The 21,481-nt window shown below is 42.4% G+C and overlaps 1 protein-coding gene across 1 annotated transcript; it reads left to right on the top strand.

The window, feature by feature from the left end:
• The first annotated feature begins 692 nt into the window (after positions 1-692).
• On the top strand, positions 693-21,330 carry ACSBG1 (acyl-CoA synthetase bubblegum family member 1). Its single transcript, XM_025176060.2, has 14 exons — positions 693-829; positions 6,712-6,773; positions 7,147-7,364; positions 8,044-8,132; positions 9,042-9,162; positions 9,794-9,874; positions 11,457-11,606; positions 15,138-15,314; positions 15,912-16,093; positions 16,555-16,785; positions 17,553-17,770; positions 18,704-18,843; positions 19,640-19,886; positions 20,542-21,330. The coding sequence occupies exons 2-14, from the start codon at positions 6,752-6,754 to the stop codon at positions 20,616-20,618; spliced, it is 1,953 nt and encodes a 650-aa protein (XP_025031828.2). The 5' UTR covers positions 693-829; positions 6,712-6,751; the 3' UTR covers positions 20,619-21,330.
• The last annotated feature ends 151 nt before the right edge of the window (positions 21,331-21,481 follow it).

Below are 21,481 nucleotides of genomic sequence, written 5' to 3'. Positions count from 1 at the left end.
GCAATGCAGACAGAATCCTAAACAATAAGAACAACAGCTGAACTCTTTTCAAACAAAGATACATTTTTAAAGGGATTAGATCCAGCTGCATGTTGCTCTTCGGTTGCTATGTATGTTGGCTTGCCCAGAATAACATATTACATGATCAGTTCTAAATATGTAACCTTAATTAAGCTATATATTATAACATAATATAAATATGTAATATATATAAAACTCTTATTACAGGTAATCCTCAGGTTATGACGGCAATTCGCACCAGAATTTCTGTCACTAAGCAATCCGGTCGTAAAGCGCAATGTCATATGACGCTTAGCAATGGCAGTTCTGGCAGTCCCGGTTGCTGTTGTTAAGCAAGGGCCTCACGTGACTGCGACTTGTGACTTCTTGCTGGCTTCCCCATTGACTTTGCTTGTGGGAAGCTGGCGGGAACTTCAGAAATTGTGATCATGTGACTGCAGGATGCTGCGATGGCTGGAACTCCGAGGATCTGCTGTAAGTCCCCTCGTTCAGAGCCATTTGAACGGTCGCTGAATGAATGGTCGTAACCCGAGGACCACCTATATTAAGCCAACTTCATCAGCAGTGTTTCTTAACCTTGGCAGCTTTAAGATGTGTGGACTTTGATTCCCAGAAAATTTAGCAGATGAAGTTGCATTAAATTTGTCTACCGTCTGACTCCTAAGGACTCTGGGTAAGCCATATGAAAAGGAATAAAATATGGCAAACCAGACAGGGCAAAAACAAACATCCTACAAAGACAATGTTGGATCAGCCATCTCCTGCACGCCCTGCCTTAGAGGTGTCTTCCTCGGACCTTTGGAGAAAGGTAGGAATAAAATAAAATACATCGAGAGAGCTAACTTACTCCAGTCTTTCTTACAGGGCTGCTGGTAGAACAATACTTTCTGCAAATGCAAGATGAATCGCTCAGGAAGTCTCTTTTGTTTGGCTTCTTCCTTACTGCTACCTTAACACTGAATTTGTTTCTAAAAGGAACTCCCATTTCCCAAGCCTGGAGCCCTCTAGAATCTCCCTCTAGATTCTCCCCATGGTGCTAGCAACTTCCAGAATTCCTAGCCAACACATCTCTAGGCCAGCTGGAGAATACCAGATCTAGGGAAGCTGAGGAGGATGAGGAGGATGCAGCATTGTGGATTCGATCTCAGAAAGGTGCTTTGGAATATGTGGAAGATACAGCTGCTTTAAAGAGTTGCAGACAGATGCTGCATTCATCCTCCCGCTCGGTGCTCAGCAGCTTTTCAGAATCAAATCTGAAGTCTTGCACAGCCAAAATCAAGAGTAACCAACAATGTGTAGAGGTTATACTACACTTGAATAAATCAACTGCAGTTGGGATTGCTATTTGGTCTTTAGCTGAAGTGGGCATTTTCAGAGGACAATTTCTGCAAACATGAGCTATCTGGGATAGGAAGAAGGATTGTGCCAGGTGTTGCTCCTGTTCCCTTCGTACCTCTTGCTCCAGGTGTGCCTGTCCCTTCTCAGAGCATGAGCGTGACCGTTCATGCAGCTGAAGAACAAAGAGTTATTTCTGAGGAAATTCATTTCAGTTTCTCTACATTTCAAAGGTTATGAGCATAGAGCATGACACACGTATTTCCATGAGAAGGATGGACATGGAAAAGATGTTCAAAGGTAAGGCTGCAAAATACAAATGACTAGGAGATGGTAGAAAAGAGGTGGACTGATTTTTATCCCTCTGCTGCTCTCCAGTGATGGTCTGGATTTTTGTAGTCCAGATATAGTAGCCCTGTACACATGTATCAAGTTGGAAAGATGCAAATAGGGTCTCACAAATTCCCTAGTGTGGCCACTCTCCAACCGAATGAAGTTGTTCAATATCTGACATTGAGAAAAGAGGACCAAATGTCACTAGAGTAAAATAATTGGGACTGCAAACCTATTTTTAAGTTTATAATCTTGCTATCTTGCCTTTTCCTTCTTTAACCAGCATCCCAGTGCGAGTGAGGAGCAATCATAAGATAAGAAAAGAGATGGAGAAACCTGTAAAGGACAAACCTTTCATTACACAGCTAGGTAATATCATCCGTGCGAGTGGGTGTAGGGTTTGCTGCTGGTTTATATGCAGTAGCTTGCCCTGCCAGTTTTGGTGGGGATGTAGTTTCCTCCTTGGGTGTACAAACCACACCCCAACCAAAACTAGTAGGGCAAGCTACTATATATAAACTGGCAGCAAACCCCACACCCACTTGCACTGATGATGTTACCTAGTTGGATAATGAGATGTCTGCAAGCCAACCATCTAGCTCAGGACCACCAAGAACTCCACAGTTCAACCCTGAGCTGCAGATATTCTCTTCTTTTGGGACAAACCTTACACGGCCCCCAGGCTGGTGGCTTTTATTCTAGAATTAATTTGCAAATGTGACATCGTTTTCTGCAAAATGTGATGGGCTGCTATAAAAATAGCCCTGGAAGGAACCAGAAGTCTCTGGAATTAAAAGGGAAAGGTGCATGAAACAAAATAAATTTGCCTTACTGCACTTTCATCAGCTTCGTTTTCTTCCTTGTCCTCCGAGGAACCCTCACTAGTTTTTTTGTCCTCTGGGTTTTGCTCATTACTTTTTTTATCATCTCTGGACTGTTCTTTAGATTTTTTATCCTCTGCTGATGGCTGCCCACGGTTTGTTTTGTCTTCTCTGGATTCCATGACTTTTGTTTAGATGTACTGCGTAAAACTGAAGAAAACATACAGATGTGATCAGAAGCAAAGCCAAATGAAGTGTTTATTCAGGGGAGTCGGCAAAGGGCGGTCAAAGAATTCAAGATGGAAGCCATGATGGTGCGCATGAAGCTCTGTCCCTGTTTTTATGTGCAATGCAGAGCTTTGAGCACACTGCTGTGGTTACCATCTTGACTTTTTTGACCACACCCCATGCATACCCCTGTTTTATTAAATGACCATTGAAAGGCAGGTGGGCAACTCAACTCCCAGCGGAGTGCCCAGATTGGCTCAAAAGATGAGTCAGTACTAAATGCAAACAACCCAATCAAAACGAAACAGAACTAGCTCGATTTGATTCGATTCTCTGTGGCGCATCCCTACCATTTGCTTGGGGTTTTAAGATGGAAGATGAAAAGAGAGGACAGCCAGCAGCAAGGTGGATGGGCTCAGTTACAGTGGTGATGGGGGCAGCACTGGAAGACCTGAAGGATCAGGTTGACAACAGATCATCCTGGAGAAGAATATATCTATGTGGCTGCTAAGAGTCAAGACTGACTTGATAGCACATCATCGTTATCAAGATGTCAAGGACTGAAGGTGGAATCTGCACGCAAATTGGGTGATCTCCACAGACCTGTGCCTGGCCCTCAACTGCAGGATATAAAGCATGAGTAAAAACTACACTTCTCTTTTTGCTTCAGTTTTGCAGCAAGGTCCAAGCAGTAAACGTGGTTTGGTGGTAGAAGCATGGATTCAAGCCCTCTTATTAAATGGGGATGAATTTATTGTCTTGAATGGTCTTTGATAAAATTAATTCTTGTGGAAAATGGATCATGCCATAAGACTCTGTTTAATGTAAAGGTCAACTTCCAGTCAGCTGATCTCAGAAGCAACTTTTATTATTTAATAGATACCTTTATTTCTGTTTTTTTTTTAAACCTAAGCTGCTTACCAATTAAAATAATCCCTAGATGTCATACAAAAGAAAGTATGAGAAGCCATAGAAGATGCTGAGAATAAGGTTAAAATAAAAGCAGAGCTCTCACAAACATGGACTGAGTTGAGATTCTTGGAGAAGTCACAAAGGTCTTTTAATTTTTAATCAAACCCATTTTAATTAAGCTTTTGTAGAGAAGTGATTATAGCAACCATTAACCCTGTCATTTTGGCAGGGAGGGATGCAAGGAACATACCTGCATTGACTGTGGCAATTCATCTAATAAGTGTGATGCTGGAAGACATTTTGGCCAAACTGGGAAGCAGAAGATGGAACAATGGTGATTATTTAGGAGAGGTCGCTTCAGAAAAAATGAAGCTGAGAAAACCCATCACTGAGTATCCAACAAGAGAATTTTCCACCTTTTTTCCTTAGCCAACTGTCAAATGGAACTAATGGAATGTTTCTATCCTTAGTCTCTTTTGTTGCTTAGGAACACTTACCTTTTTCTGTTTGCTAATTTTTATCTTTCCTCCAATTCGGGAGGGCTTTAGGGTTCAGATGGCCCACAAACTTTTCTATGATCCTTCAAACCCCCTTTGATTGCCAGAAATGACCTGATGTTTATCCACTTTTTGGAAAGTTTTGGGAATGTACACCTCAAAAGAGGCTTAGCACAATCACAAACATTTAATATGATCCTTTTTTACCCCATGTCACTGTTGAGTAATTTTACAATAATTATCATTCTGGTATAATTTCAGCAGGGTGCAGGGTGCATTTCAGCAGGGTTTATTCAAACCCTAGGAAAAAAAAAAAAAACAACTTTTCTTTTTTTTCTGCTTAAGAAAGCCCTGCCTTTTACATTCTAGTGCCACCCAGAGTTCTTGTCAACCTCACCCCAAGCATTAGATGTGGACTCTAGCCTTTAAAAAGCTATGACCAGGTTCAAATTATCCTACTTCAGACACATTAAGTGAAGACCTGGCTCTCTGGAAAAGGCTCTAATGCTGGGAAAGGTGGAAGGAAAGAGAAGAAGAGGATGACCAGCAGCAAGGTGGATGGGCTCAGTTATTGGCGATGGGTGCACCCTTGGAAGACCTGAAGAACCAGGTTGGGCACAGATCATCATGAAGAAAATCTAGCTATGTGGTCACTAGGAATCAATACCGATTTGACAAGTTTTTTACAAGATTAGCAGCAAACAGCAAGAAACCAGAGGAAACGGCATAGAACCACGTTACCTGAGTGCCTTCTCCAGTATTAATTTAATTTATTAGATTTATGTACCTACTTGGACCTTAAGACCTTCCAATGAGGCCCTCCTCCAGATCCTCCCACCAAGGGAGGTGAGGTGGGCCTCTAGAAGAGGGAGAACTTTTTCTGTGGTGGCCCCCCCATTGATGAAATGCCCTCCCCAGAGAGGCTCAAAGGGCACCCACAGTAGTATCATTTCGGTCCCAGGTAAAGACCTTTCTGTTTCCCCCTGCTTTTTAATTGGCTTTTCATTTGTAGGATGTTTTCATTCTGCATTTTATCTTACTTTATTGTCTATGTTTTCATTCAAATTGTTTTGCTTAGTGTGTTTTATTGCAGACCGCCCAGAGAGCTTTGGCTATGGGGCGGTTTAAAGATTTTAATAAATAAATAAATGAAATAGTCTGTTATCATAACAAGAGAGCAGCTGTTCCTCCTGCCCAAAAAAGAGATGTCTCAAGCCAGGGGGAGAAAGGATTCCAAAAGCTGAACCTTGATTTCACCATAAATACGGTTGGCATCTGATACACCGCAGTTGCTGGAACATTTTCATAGCCACATCACCCGTTCTTGCAAGAAACTTAACTTCCTCAAGGGCTGCATTCTTGACTCTCCTGCATCCAATTTTTGTTTGTGCCAAGGGATGTCTGACGACAAAGGTCATTGAGATTCTTCTCATGGACAAGGAAAGAACGCCAAGTGAAAGGAAAGTTTGCCACTGCTGAACACGGAGGAGTTTCTGAGCAAGTTTGCAGAGAAGAGCTTTGGAGGCTCCAATCTATCTTCTTGCACATCTGGGCAAGTTGATACCTGTTGGATTCTTAATGAAAATCAGCAGTTGGTGCCCCAGGGGTTTATTTCCAAAGAAGTGATTCAGTTTGACGGTTCCTGAAAAAACAACTGTAGCAGGACAGGAGAGGACCAGAAGTAAAGGAATCAGGTAAAATAATGCTTGGAGAAATTATACAATCCGATAGATACTTGTTTAGAAATAAGGATGTCAGGACTGTAATACACCAAACCAATAATGGCTTCTTTTTCAAAGAAGTGGAAACAAGTTTTGACCCACATTTTGTTTGGCTGACTTTAACTTGGGCAGAAAGAAAGTTTTGTCTTTCAAAAATGGCAAATTCTTGGCAACTTCTTGAGTTGTCTTTTGACAAATTAAAGACAAATTAAAACAATTCAACTGGCTAAAATATAGGAATATAGAAATGTGTTTTCTGTAACAGCAGTATGTTGGGCTGAAACAGGATGGGGAGGATAAGCTGAATTCTGAAATAAGGAGTAAGTGCAGTTTTCTGTATGGAAGGAAAAAGACATTCCAAAAATGATACAGAGTTGTAAAGCTTGCTGTTGAGAAGAATAAGATTTTTTTTTTTGCCCTGAAGAATGAATTCTTTGCAAAGAATAATTTCACTTGTGAAAAAGAGAGGGAATGCTGATGTACCAAACTCAGAGATCCTGGGAAGCAGAGTTGTCCGCAGGGAGGGAGGTAAGAAAAGTCAAGATGGTGGCTACAACATGCAGTGGAGGCTCTGCACTTCTTTACATGCGCGCTGGCATATTTTTTGACTGCCCCTCGGACACCCCTCTGAGAAGCCAAGTGCCATTCGCAAGCTGACAACTGCAATGACTGCAGTTTATCCATGGGACTTGTTGTGGAGAATATTGTACTATGTTTGTACCCTGTTTTAGATCAAAATATTGCCTGCTGCCATTTTTCTTTTTCTTTTCAGAACTTTGATCCTATGTAAAGTACTAACCATCGGAGTTTTAAAAGGAGTTTTACATTTCCTTCCTTTCACAGAAATTTGTCGGAAGCCCAGAGCATCTGGAAAGATTCTGGAATGAGTCTGGAAAAATGCCCAGGTAAATGAATATCAGGATGGATTCAAATTGGTTTATTTATGGTATATTATTAAAGCAGATTGAAGACGGAACTAAATCTGCTCTTTGGACAATGATTTGTGCCTTTGTTTCTATCTTGCATGCTGCAAAGGCTCCCGCCCTGTTTCATAAATCAGTAAAATCAGAACTGCTCCTGGCTACAGGATTATGATATAGAAAGATAGGACTTGAAAGAAAAAAAGTTGTCTAGGAAAGAGGAAAAGCCACAGAAAGTCTATTGCCTCCTTGTTCAGTATGTGCTTGGTCCCAATGAAGAAACAGGAGCTAATGCAGCTGGACTCCAGATGGTTTTTCATTTCCAGATGTTACAGCATAATCTGCTCCTGTTTCCTAGCTCCTCTCTGGACCACATCAGCTGATGGGCAGGTGAAGCTGAGATGGGATCCCTTGTGCTCACAAACGCCAGTAACAATTCACCAGATGTTCCAAGAATCACTAGAGAAATACAAGTCTCTCAATGCATTGGCCAGCAAAAAGAATGGGAAATGGGAAAAGATAACTTTTTCTGAGTATTACAACCTTTCTCGGAAAGCAGCCAAAAGTTTCCTAAAGGTAAACGTTGGATTTTTATATCAGACGCCCAGACTGTGGTCTCTGGAATGACTGAGACATATTTAAGTGGGTGTGGGTTTGTGTGCAATTTTATCTATATATTAAGAATAATCTATAAAGTTGTATTTTTGCAATGTGTTTTATAAAGAATAATATTTCAGCAGGAAGCCTGTGGCAGCATCTCACTCAACAAATCTTGGGCATATACCACCTTCCTGTTTTTCTCCTTCCTCCCCTTTTCCTTCTCCTCATTTTACATTGCAAAGTGAGTTTTCAGATTGTGGACTGGTTGGCTTTTGAGCAATTCCAAAGATATTCAAGCCCTGATAATTTGGTCCACCCATCCTCATGAAGCCACAGCTGTTTTGATAGGTGAAGATAACTGCAAATGCTCTTCTTTCTATTTTGATAAAGAAAGGCAAGTAATATTTAAACAGCAAGACATTGCATGGGGCTTAGAAAAGCAGCAGTTAAATCAGAGAGCCAGCCTGAAAGTTGGCATGGGACAGAGATTCTGTGCTAAATGACCTAGAAATTATGCATGCCAAGCTAAGTGAGAAAGTGGGGGAATTTAGCAAAGTTCACATCTCAGTGGGAAAAAAAAGACTCCTGCTGGTTTGATGGGACTTTTCCTTCTTTCCAGAAATGTTGACTGTACTGTTCCCTTTTTTTCCCCAAGCTTGGCCTTGAACGATTCCACAGTGTTGCAATTCTGGGTTTTAATTCTCCAGAATGGTTCATTTCGGCAGTAGGAGCTGTTTTTGCTGGGTAAGGTTGGAAATTCCCCCCCCCCCCGCCCCTGGTTAGGGATTTATGGAGGGAATCTGGGCACAAATAAAGTCCTGGCCACGGGGGGCTTTCCTAGATGGGCTGATGTAGCTGCTGTCTTAGTTGAAGCCCCCCTCTTGGCCAAGTTCACTGCAGGCGAGGAGAACTGTGGGTCAGCACGTCCAGAAGTCAACATGTTAGAAGAGGCTGTTGTGCATTTACTACAAGCAAGCTGCATTAAGTGCAGTGAGAATTTTGAGTCAGACCTGCAAGGGATTTTTTTAAAAGTTAGTCTTCAAGTTGTGCACAACTCCTGTTCATTATATGGAAATATCCATGTAGCTTTCATAAGTGGTTTGCCACTGATTTTTTTTTTTAACTTCTCAGTCTAGAACTAGAGCCCATTTGATCTAGGGGTGAAGGCATTAGTCTAGAAAGCAGGAGACAGTGAGGCATGAAAGCCAGCTGGGTGATTTTCGGCCAGTCCCTCTCTCTCAGCCCAAGGTGTCAGGTTCAGGGGACAAGTTGGTTGGTCAATTCCTGTCACAACCAATGAATCAACATTTGGCTGATCCGAAAAAAGCAGACTGTGTACCTGTGGGAAAAATGCTAGAGAGAGAGAGAGAGAGAGAGAGAGAGTGAGAGTCTAGGGGTTCCTGGCTAGTTTTCCATCCAAGTACCACCCAGTTTCAATCCTGCTTAGCTTTTGAGATCAGCCAAGGTCAGCTAGGCCCTGTTCATTAATTTTAAAAAATCCTATGTACTAATATGATTGTCACAACCCGTTGGTTTTCAAGATGAGAAACATTAACCCACATGCATGATATGACAAGTCAGAAGCTCAACACATACAACGCAGGAGCTTGTCATTAAAAGGAAACTGTTATTTCCACTCATCCTCCACAACAGTGGCATTGTGACAGGGATCTACACCACCAATTCTCCAGAGGCTTGTCATTATATTGCTCATGACTGCAGAGCTAATATTATTGTGGTGGAAAACCAGAAGCAGCTGGACAAAATAATACAGGTGAGACATTTGCTGCTAGAATTCACACACCTGTTTGAGAATGTCTGCTTGACTTTATTTCCGTCTATTTATTAGTGAATTTATTTGCTGGGTTTACATTTATTTATTTGTTAGATTTATATCCCATGTTTGCTGCTCCAATCAATCAGAGCAGCTTACATTACAGATTTAAAACTTACTTTGAGACTGAGTAAATAGACTGTGAGAGGTCAGTGCTGAAAGTTGACCTGGGCTGCACTCAATTGTGAAACAAACACAAAAAGGTTTGCACGTCACTAAGCTGGAAGGTGGTTTGTTTACTTTTGGCTTAACGTGTCGAGTGAACCCAGGCATTGTGGTTAGTCAACTGTGATTTGTGGCTTAAATGTTAGATACAAAACAAGTTTAACCATTCATTCCACAATTCTTGCTGGACAATATCCTGTAAGCCTACAAATATACAGTAATGTGGAAATGAAGCATTTGTACCATTTTTACTCTTTTTGGCCCACGTGGTAATGTTCACCTGTCTGATTTCTTCTGTTAAGCTAGTGTTGGAAAGCTTAATTTCTTTGTTCCAGTATAGCATTATCCATAATTCTAGTAGCACTTAAAAAAAAAAAACTTTAAAAAAATCTTAAACTTTACACAGATCTGGGATCGTTTACCGTACTTAAAAGCTGTCGTGCTGTATAAAGATAGTGTGCCGGAGAAACATCCCAAGTTGTTTATGGTATGTAAAGTCATGATAAACCAGGTAATTCATCCATATTGCTGCCTTGTTAGTTTTGATTCTGTTCTCCCTCCCCATTGCTGAAATTTTTGTGAATTGTGAAAGCAGTTGCAAGAGGAAATATTAATAGCACAGCAAGACAGAACAGGAGAAAATCTGGGGAGTGTCTGGTTGAGTCTATGCATAGTGCTGAGCTGTAGTTTGTTAAATAAGCCACAATTGGCAGCTTCAGACACAAGGCTAGGTTCAAAACCCTGCTTCTAGAAACCAGGATTGTTAGGTTCATACATCTTACTAAGCATGACATGAACCTGGTTGATGTAATTAAAGACACCTGGAACTCTAAAGAGCAGAAAAAAACATTATATATCCTCAACATTTAAAACCACACTTCCCACACATGTGAACGAGACTGCAGACTTAAAAAGGTGCGACCTGCAGATTAATCCGCTAAGACCTGAGGCCAGTTTAGCAACAGTAGTAAAACTAACTAACTAACCAACTAACTAACCCCACAGACTTCAGCTTGGTAAAGGGCATCAGAAGTTGCTCTTATCTGTAGGAATATGCTTAAATGTCAGGCCCAGTTTATAGACTCTGTTCCCAACATGAAACGGTGTCCTTCCCTGCCCTTTGCATTCACCAGAGGGACGGTGTCCCAGTAACGGAGAACGGATTTCTTGCCAGACCTGCTGACGCTTTGCACTTCGTCATCCTGACGAAACTAACATTGTCCTTCTTTGAAGTGTTAATGTGCGTGTTTCCAGTTGCCTGGGTGCTGTTTCTTTCTCGTGCATGAGTGTCAGGTTTCCAGCTCTGCAGTTGTTTTATGTTTCCATTCTAAAACACTGGGGTTGGATCCAAAGAACCCTAAGGGAAAGGGGGGGGGGAATCCATAGGGGCCTTCTTCAAATGGTTCCACAAGACTTCTCACAAGAGCGTGTGAAATTATATGCTCTATAGTTGCTCTCTTAGTGCACTTGTGCGAGGGATTACACTAGAAGAGCATCCTTAGATTTAGATTCACTTTGCTTGTTCAAGGGAAGAATGAGTTCTTTGAAGATCCTTGCAGAATCCTTGTAGCTCTTCCCTGCTGTATCTCTAATTTTCTTGATTTCTAGTTTCTTTAATATCCTTGAATGCAAAGAGAGGGAAGTTTATGCACTCAGAAAACCACTTTCTTTTATACTAGAACTAAAAAGTCCACTAATTAGACCAGGACACAAAATTAGGAAGGGGGGTGGGGGGCCACTGAACTTACAGTTCTTCCCCACAAGAATTCAGTCCTACTTTTCCTCCAAGCGTTATTAGTTTAGCAGTTTATTTGGAGAATTACATGCGTCACACGTAAAAAAACAGTCAGGGCTTTGACCTCCTGAACCCAACTGGTGTGTCCAATGCAAATCAAGTGAACTTACTTCTGATGAGCATATACATGGTATGGCTCTATCAATAGTGTACTGCAAACGCCTTTAATGCACTATAGAAAAATGAGCACACTTTGTGAAAATAAATACAGAAAGATTAACAGGTACATTGTGATGAAGACCTGGGCATCATTGGGACCTTCTGTGTTCCACAGATGGATGAATTCATGGAGTTGGGAAATGAAATTCAGGATGGAGAACTTGATGCTGTCATTAACTCCCAAGAGGCAAACCAATGTTGTGTTCTGATCTACACTTCTGGAACAACAGGGAAGCCAAAGGGAGTAATGCTGAGCCACGACAATGTAGGTATTCTAGCTGGGTCCCTCTGAATAGATGATGATGATGATGATGATGATGATGATGATGATGATGATGATGATAATTGCAAAAGGCAGCTTTACTTGGAACAGCTTAAATCCTGCGATGATTCCTTTAATCATACTCCCAGGGTCTGAAATACAGGGATTTATTTATTTATTTATTTATCAAATTTATATGGCCGCCCATCTCACCCAAGGTGACTCTGGGCAGCGTACAATAATCCAGTAAAAACAGCGCATGTATAAAAACAACATATAAATATATAAAAAGTCAGTGTTAAAAGTTAAATATTATTAAAATTAAAATATACAAACCCCAGGCATGGAGAGAGTGAGTATATCTACCTCAGTAATGGAGCCATCTAAACAAGACCCCCAGGGCTGATGACACAACCAGGTCTTGAGGGACTTCCGAAACGACAGCAGGGAAGGGGCAACCCTCACTTCATGGGGGAGAATGTTCCACAAGGAGGGAGCCACGGCAGAGAAGGGACACAAGTCCCTGGCCGATGGTACTCATAGCGTACCTTCCCTGCCAGGTCTAATGGGGCGGGCTGATGTGATCAGGGAGAGATGGCCCCTCAGATAACCAGCCCCATGCCATGAAGGGCTTTAAAGCACCTTGAATTGGACCCAGAAGCAAACTGGCAACCAGTGCAGCTTGTGGAACAGAGGTGTAATGTGCTATCCTAGAAGCACACATAACTGCCCACACTGCTGCATTCTGTGCCAGCTGAAGCTTCTGGATACTCTTCAGGGGCAGCCCCATGTACAGCACATTACAGAAATCCAATCTGGAGGTGACTAGGACATGAGTGACTGTGAGCAGAGCTTCCTGATCCAGGAATGGGTGCAACTGATGTACAACACAAGCTGTGCAAAGGCCCTCCTATCTGCTCTTCGAGCAGGAGTCATGAGTCTAAGAGGACCTCCAGACTGTGCAATACCACCCCATCCAGCACCAAAGATGGCATATTCCTAGAACCAGTAGGCCCCCAAGCCCAAAGCCACTCAGTCTTGCTGGGGTTCAGCTGAAGCCTGCTGTCCCCCATCCAAATTAAAATATACAGAAAGTAATCTACAGCTCTTAAATACCTAAAAAAAAAAAAAAAAGGCTGGCAGTAGAATAAAGTCCATATTCCTTCTGGAATTCAAAAGAGAGTAGAATGGGCACCTTGTGGGGGGAAAAAAAGCATTTTCTGCTTGGTTTTTCCATGTAAAGCATAGAGTGAAATAAATGCTGACAGTTGATCTTACAGAGAAGTAAGTGGATTTTTAGTATAACAGAGTGACTGTAACACAACGATGGGCCTATCTCCACTTGTCCCTAACCGGGGCACAAATGTGCCCTGCCAACAGTGTCTTCTTTTTGCCAACTTGGGAGTGAGAGAGATTACTCTGTCCTTAGCTGAACTGATGTAAGTCATGTTTTCTCTTTTATTCCAATACTGCACAAGGACTTCCGTCACCTTGGGGAGAGGTCAGGGGGCTGGGGGGGGGGGGACTGGGAAGAGAGACAACTGTGGCAGGAGAGGGGTTGGCAGTGGGGACAGTCAAAATCATGCCAGCCAAGTTTTTGGCTGTCTCAAGAACACTTCAGTTTGACAGTGGGGAAAGGTCCTCAGTTGAGTTGGTGAGACATTGAGTGTCATGTGGAAGAAATGTCTTTTCTTGGAGATGGATCAAAGGCCAGGATACCGTTGATCTTGTCCAAGGAAACTTCTTGTGTCCTTATTCTTGGACAACAGAGTTGAAGTTGGTGACTAATGGTGACTTTTTCTCTGTGTAATTTCCAGCCTGCTCAGCCCACCATGTTCAGGAAGGCTATTTTTACTCTCTCTCTCATTGTGGAAAACATCTGTTGGCCCTCACTATCTACTGAGGCCCCTTTTATTAAAATATGATCCACTCTAAACAGTGATCAAATTCTGCCTAAGAATTTAGCCACCTTTCTGCTGCTTTCATGACGCAGAAGAGCATATTTAGACGCAGAGGAGATAGTGTTATTTATTGATTTGATTTTTATCCTACTGCAGTCTCGCAGCTCTCAGCAGTTACAAAGTTACAGTAAAAACAACAATAATATTCAACTTTAATATTTAAAATTTAACTATTAAAACAACATATCATTCAAATTGCAAAGGCAAAACCGAAGTAGAAGAGGAAATACCGAGAATGCAGTATTTCCTGCAGGTGATGTTACAGAAAGGATCCAATACTGCTCTGGTTTTAATTATTCCCTAAAAGCTACCAGGGAGGGGGCCAGTCAGATCTCAGGGGGGAGACTGAAGCCGCCCACTGAGGAAGGAGTGGAACTCTTGCAGAATGGTGCCCCCAATCCTCAACCTTTGCAGGCGGTCTAACAAGGTACCACGGTTGATGGTATCTAAAGCCTCTAAGACAGTGTTTCTCAACCTTGGGAACTTTAAGATGTGTGGACTTCAACTCCCAGAATTCCCCAGCCAGCCATGCTGGCTGGGGAATTCTGGGAGTTGAAGTCCACACATCTTAAAGTTCCCAAGGTTGAGAAACACTGCTTTAAGAGGACCAGAATGATGTGCCCTACTCCCATCCAGGACCTGCTACAAGTCATCCAGGAGAGTGACAGTGCTACCTCCGTGCCATACTTGGACTGAACCTTGACTAAAATGGATCCAGAAAACTTGCTTCCTCTACCAAGCTGCCTAGCTGATCTGCCACCACTGTCTAATAACCTTCCCTAGAAAGGGAATGTTGGAGACTGGTTGCCAACTATCCAAGACCCCAGGAATGAGAGACAGGCTCTTCAACAAGGGGTGCCCCACAGGAGCTGTTCCTCCCATAAAGAGGCATTAACAGTCTCATGGATCCACACTCCCCACAACAGCCAGGATAGGCAGGAGTCCAACCTATGTGTGATTTAGAAGAAGGGGCTCTCCTGCTGACTCTTCCCCACTTGACCTCCATTTCCCATGACTCAAAGCTTCCTTTTGGGGATCCCTTATCCCAGCATTGGGAGAGTAGCCACTGAGGTGGGGGGGGGGGGGTTGGAATGATATGATACAAGCAGCTGCCCCCAGGCCTGGCCACAGAAAGCCCAGGAGGGGAGTTTCCATCCACGTAGGGCAAATTCCGCTGGGCCGCCGAGTCGGCTGGGGACAGGTGCAACCTTGTTCTCGCTCAGCCAGAATTTGAAGCCATCCCTGTAAAGTGACTCTGGATCGAAATACTGTATAAACCCGAGGAGAAGTTCATGGAAGGAAGCTTAAGCAAAGCCATTGTCTAGGAGGGCTTTTGAGCTACCCATTCCTGTCAAAGGGGGTTTACAGCAGAAAGGATGTAAAAAAAGAATTGAGAGGCACAAGGAAAATGAGCGAAAACTTCTTTATCCTGTTAAGAAACCACAGCTATCCTCGAGGAGAATTTTGGAGGGAAAGGAGCTGAAGGGAGCTAATGTGACCAGGGGGTATTAAAAACACACACACGCCCTTGCCTCAGGACTTTACTTCTTTGCATTTTTTTTAATCCGGACAGATAACCTGGACAGCCGCGCATGCCAGTCGAGCAGGAGATATGCAACCCGCTGAAATCCAGCAGGAAAGGATTGTCAGTTACCTCCCCTTGAGCCATATTGCTGCCCAAATATACGATCTCTGGACTGGAGTCAAGTGGGGCGAAGAGGTTTATTTTGCAGAACCGGATGCTTTGAAGGTCTCCCTGTGGGGTTTGGGGCCAAATTTGTTTTCTGTACTTCTCACCAAGATGGGATAGGAGAGGCTTCTGGGACTCCCTTAGAGAAATAATAAGGGAAAAATAGGGTTGATATACTTTATAGGTGACAGCCTGATTCAGCTCTTCAGCATTTTGTAATTAACCAGCCCCAATGGTGGTAAGATTGATTAAAATCTCATAGAGAGGTAATATCTTTTTAGATTACTGCAGGTGATTAAAAGGGGTCTTTTTGTGATTTTCTTTCATCTGACAGCTGCTGGCCAGATTTTTTTTTTTTTTTTAAGTTTCTAAAGCCCTGCAAAACACAGGGAATGCTTTTTGAGAAGATATTTGGTAACTACAAAATGATACCTCTCCTTTCAACCTAACCCCCTTTTAAAGCCATGTGAGACAGTGGCAATTGCTTTATCTTGTAATAACTAGTTCCACAATTGAACTATGTGCCATGTGAAGGCAAGATCTTCTTGTCTGAGCTGTTTTACTAGGGAGCTGGCTTTGGATGGGCATAACTGGACTCTTCAAACTGAGCCTTTGCTCTTGATCTTCCCTTTTGGAACCTGTCTTTGGCCTTCACAGGGAAGCCTGGTTGAGGTCCTGAGAGAAGCACTGCCCACCGCCCATATGGGAGTACCCCGGGTGTGGGAGAAGATGATGGAGAAGATCAAAGAGGCTTTTTCTCAGACTGGATTGCTGAAGAAGAAGATGCTGTCTTGGGCCATGTCGGTCACTGCAGAACAAAACCTGAACTGCTCAAATAGGTGCGTACCCGTATGGATATGTTTTTAGGGAGGGGGTTAACCATCTATTACAAGCAACAAACAGCAAGCAAACATAAATCCCCAGTTGAAGCAATACCTTCATTAGACCTACTGAAAGTTTATAGTTCCAAAAACGCTTCAATTTGGGCAAGATAACTTGCAAGGCTTTGGTGACCTCAACAGCCCCCTTCCTGGGTTTGCAAACAACTTTGTCTTCTCAGCCACATGGATGAGATAGGCAAAATGATTAATTGGTTGGTTAATGTATTCCTGCAGTGAGACTGAGTTTGCGTGAATGGGTTTGTTTCGGACTACTGTTTGAGACTCCTTGTCTGATGTTCTTTGCTCTTCTCTCCATCTCAGTCCAAATTGAGTCTCTTTTTCTGAATCTCAAAAAGGGTCACTTTTCTCCTCCAAATTATACCTTGGGCCATCTGACTGTCCTGTTTTGCATCTTGTAGTGTTTCAGAGCCCTTTTGGATGAGGTTGGTGGACTCTTTGCTCCTCGCTAAGATCCGCTGTGCCCTAGGCCTTTCCCAGTGTCAGAAGCATTTCAGTGGAGCTGCCCCTCTCCCTGTGGAAGTATCGCAGTTCTTCCTTGGCCTGAACATCCCCCTTTACGAAGCGTATGGGATGAGCGAAACCAGTGGTCCCCATTGCACGTCTGGGCCACACACTTATCGACCTAACAGGTAAAGCTCCAGTGTATTCTCCTTAGGAACTTCCCCAAAGAAACCTTGAAATTTAGCTTGCAAGTGAGGATAGCAGACTGGGCTGGGGCCATCTCCAAAGATAAGGGTGGGAGAAAACGTTTTGGATTGTTTCCCTTCCCTCACTGGCATTTACGCTCTATGTGTGAATGTGAAATGTAGCTTCAAGAAATATTCTGGCTATCCTATGAGTGTTCAGTCCTTTACATCAGACTCCTGGGCTACACTTTGCAATTAAAGACTGTGCAGCTGCATTTCCACAATGTGTGTGGCGAGTTTTCATTTCAATTGCGCTTATTTGTGGCTCAGGGTCTTGTTCCCAACTTGCTTGGTTTATTTATGGTTAATGTACTAGCAAATAAGTGTTGGGTTCATTTAATAACCCTGTGAAGCCCACTATGAAATCCCATGAAGAATTCTGGAACTTTTGGAATTGCTTGGATACTCTAGAGTAAGACTGGAGGAAAGGCACAGGGGCTTTCCCATGTTTCTAGGACCATTTCCCTTTGGGAATATTGGGGACATCTTTGTGATGGATCTGGAAGCTGCTGAGTGCCAGAGCTCCGGTATTTTAAAATTAAGCAAAGGTACAATTGCAATTTAAAAAAGACTCTCCAAGGGTGCTTGGCCCTGGCCTCACCTGGTCATCCTTATGGCAACTCCAGGCCTGCTCCAGGAAGAGGCAATGCTCATGTCTTCTCAGCATTGTGTTGAAACTGTTGCTTTTGCTATATATCCTTTTCTTGCAGCTGTGGCAAGGCTGTCCCGGGCTGCCTTGTTAAGATAGTGAATGAAGATGAACATGGCAATGGGGAGATTTGCTTTTGGGGACGGACAGTCTTCATGGGCTATTTGAACATGGAGGACAAGACCAGGGAAGCGATTGACCAAGATGGCTGGTTGCACTCTGGAGATCTTGGAAAGATGGACAAGGATGGGTTTCTTTATATCACTGGAAGGATTAAAGGTGGTGCCTTCTTTTGTGTATTTTGTAGAGCCTGAGGTTCTCCAGATGTTTTGGATGACAGCTTCCATGCTTCTTGGCCATTGGCCAGATTGGCTGGAGCTTTAGTCTCAAACACCAGGAGATTGCCTTGCCCTACTTCATTTCCTTTCAGCTGTCCAGGTTGTTCAGTACTCAGGTGGGCCTGTCCAGTACATTCATACCAAGTTTCAAGCTTCAGCATTGATTGAGGCTGCCCTCTTTCGGTCATTTTGCAGAAGTTTCCCAAGAATCTGTCTGCATTCCTTGAGGCCCAGCACAACTTGGGGGGATTCTTGCTTGATGGTAGTGCTTAGGTTTCAGCTATGAGGGACAATTAGCAGCAAGGACAAACAGTGCTTCCTAAACTGCAGGATAGTCTTTGCTGAAATAGATGATGTTGGGTGAGCTGGATTGGACAGTTTCCTGTACGTAGAATGGCCAAGAGATCCTGGATGATCCCCTTTGAGAGAACAGCAAACCTTCAGTTTAAATGGACCACTTAGGAGATTTTGCATGCAACTGATCAAATTTCCGTCTGGATACAAGCCTGCTGCACCCAAAAATAGCTAGGTTGAGGCATTTACATTTAATTTTACATCATTTGCACTGCTTTACATCTTTTGTGCCTTGATGTGGATGCAAACGTAGTCATTTGTGTTCATTCATGTGATTTGCATCTTACACAGATGGATGCAAATGGCATCATTATTCAGTTGACACAATTTGAGATTTAATGGACATTCGAGAGGAGAGGACACCTCTGCCCTAGTTGGTCCATTAGACTGAGGTCTTACTGAAAATGCCAAGGGGGCCATAGAGCATGCTATTGTATCTTCTCTGTCACAGATGGAAGCCTAGTATAATGACAAGACGTATTTTTGGCCGAACATTGACATTCAGGTTCTGTCTTCTTAGAGCTCATTATTACAGCTGGGGGTGAAAATATCCCGCCCATCCCCCTGGAAGAAGCTGTCAAGAAGGAGCTCCCACTAATTAGCAATGTTGTGTTGATTGGAGATCAGAAGAAGTTCTTGTCTATGTTGCTGACCTTAAAGGTACATCATGAAAATATGGTAAATGTTTTGAGGCTGATTCTCAGATGCAAGTTTGAAACTTGGGCGTTTTCCGTGGCTGCCTTGATGTGATGACAGATTTCACCCCATTTTGGATTCACGCAATGTCTTGCATCCAATTTCAGTCAACTGGGCTAGGGACACAAATATCAAACCCAGGTTAACCAAGCTTTGAGTTTTTTTGAATGTGCAAACACTAGATTTTTGCTTGACTTGGTTAAATGTGTTGTTTGAACATAACCAGCACACAGTGAAAGCCCTGGACATTACTTTGGGGTGGACAAAGATGTGATGGAAGTTTATAAAATACTGCATAGTAGGGGCTAAAAACCAGGAGAGCTTCTCTTACCTCTGTAATGAAGGCGGTCTGAAGTTAGATGAATTAAACCAGTGGGGCAGACTGGTTAAAGGTTAGAGAGAGACTGGGTTCAAGTGGTTTTGGGTCAATCGCTGTCTCTCAGCTCAATGGATTCCAGTGGGTTGTTATTCTGGGATAAAATTATCACTCTCCTGTATTTGTAGCTCTCAGAAGAAAAGGTGGGATATAAATGCAATTAAAACCAATACATAATGGTTTCTGTATAAGACTACGTTCCTATGTAAGAAATATTTCTTAAAATGTAGGATGCTGGTATAATTCAACCTGAAGGTTCTATCACCGACATTTTTAAATACTATGTGGCTGGAAATCTCTATTTAAAATCCTACAGGTTCTCTTTCAGTGCCATTAATCTGGCTTATTTTACTGAGCTAAAACAGCTGTAATGTTTTTGTTCAGTGTTCAGTGGATCCTGATACATCTGAACCAACCGACTGCCTGACCCAGGAAGCCAGAGACTTCTGCCAAAAAGCTGGAAGCAAAGCCACACGGGTGTCTGAGATTGTACACACAAGAGACCACGCCATTTACCGGGCTGTGCAAGATGGCATAGACCGTGTCAACAGGCGCTCTGTTAGCAACGCTCAGCGCATTCAGAAGTGGACGATCCTAGGAAAAGATTTCTCTATTTCTGGTGGAGAATTTGGTGAGTTTACCCTGAATTTTGTCGGGAGGGCTAATTCCCATGTAGGTTGTTAGGAAGATGACTGCTTTCTGAAGCAGAGCCCAAATGAAAAAGAAGACTTTGCCAACCTTCCAATGGCAAATATTTGAAACTGCTTTATATAGTTGCAATGAACAATTCAAGTCCAGGTTGGTCTAGATGAGTCAGAGACCCCCAGCTCAGGTTTTCTATCCTGAGCAAGCCCATACTTTCTATATAACTCAGCAACTACAACGATGTGGCCGTTTGATTATTGTCTGCCAGTGTCTGCTATATTTCTAAAACCAATGGGGGTGAAGATGCCCACTTTTTCATCTGAAGATGGAAGTAAAAGCAGCTTTTTGGGGAAAAAAAAGAACAGAGCTAAAAAATGTTCTCCCTGTTTAGGTAAACAATTTGGCAAACATATATTTGGGGCATTAAAAAGCAGCTTTTTCATTTTTAAGTTTTTAAAAAAGCGGAGGAACCACCCTTTGCTCAGGTGGCAAAATTGCGTAAATTGAACTCAACTTCTCAAGATTTCTTCTGGATGTAAACCTCCAAAGTTGTACAACCTGAATTGAGTCCACCTACCATTTTATCGATTCCATCCTTACCCCAAGAATACCTGCTAATGACCGATTCCCTTCCATTTTAGGTCCGACAATGAAATTAAAGCGGCAAACTGTTGTTAAGAAGTACAAAAATGAAATTGAGGCTTTTTACAAGGATTAAAGTTTCTGTCAGGACGAGAAATTCTGCCAGCTTCTTCTGTAGAAGACCATTGCTTGAAGACCATCATATTCCTATGCAAACATTACTTTGAAAATATATGAATAGCTTTTGCAATTGGGGCTGAAAGCATCTTTGGACTCTGGTCTATTACTTCTCAATATTATTTTCACTTTAGCAACCAGAAAGACCAAATCAGAACTCCAAAATACATTCCAGTTAATGTAGACTTTTATTCTACAGTATTTATATGGACTAGAAATGGAATGATCTATTAAGCTGTCCCTTGAAAATACTTTTAAATCAAACTGTGTATCTTGATGTAATCTAAATTTCTTGGGAACTATTTAACTGCATGTCACGAAGAGTCGGACACGACTTAACGACTAAACAACAAAAATTTAACTGCATGGATGTAGGTCATGTTTAAGCCAGCTCTGAAAAAAATATAGGTTACATTATAAAGCTTTCCATTTCATATAAGCAAACATTGACAGAAAAGTTTCATAGGTACACCAAAATACACCTATGAAACTCTCTGCAGTGAACCAAAATAATTGGTCCACAGCGCTGATGTGTTTATTACAAGATTTTTATACTGCCATATTCCATGATTCCAGACAGATGACGATGAATTTTTATTCAACAATTCTCCAAGATTCCAGACCTCTTTTTTCTAGCCTTAGTTTTTATTGAGAATTTTGAAGACTTTCCATGTTTCATGACTAAACTTCTGTTTGTTACCCAAATACACAGCTTAGCCTTAATGCCTTTTCGAGAATCAGTCTGGGACTCTGCTGAGGTTAGAGGGAAATGCAAACTGGATGGCTGGAGCATTTAAAGCTTATTAAAAGAGCAAAAGCAAG

Source organism: Python bivittatus, unplaced genomic scaffold, assembly GCF_059951505.1.
Source record: "Python bivittatus isolate LINGU-HERP-01145 unplaced genomic scaffold, Pbiv_v1 ctg000530_np1212, whole genome shotgun sequence".
Taxonomy (NCBI): Eukaryota; Metazoa; Chordata; class Lepidosauria; order Squamata; family Pythonidae; genus Python; species Python bivittatus.
Note: the sequence above shows the minus strand (reverse complement) of the source record. Positions and strands in the feature narration are given on the sequence as shown.

Coding starts and splice junctions, on each gene's coding strand:
- ACSBG1 (XM_025176060.2), top strand. CDS start 6,752: ATGAGTCTGGAAAAATGCCCAG. Junction 7,365..8,043: donor CAGCCAAAAGTTTCCTAAAG/GTAAACGTTGGA, acceptor TTTTTCCCCAAG/CTTGGCCTTGAACGATTCCA. Junction 8,133..9,041: donor GTAGGAGCTGTTTTTGCTGG/GTAAGGTTGGAA, acceptor CCTCCACAACAG/TGGCATTGTGACAGGGATCT.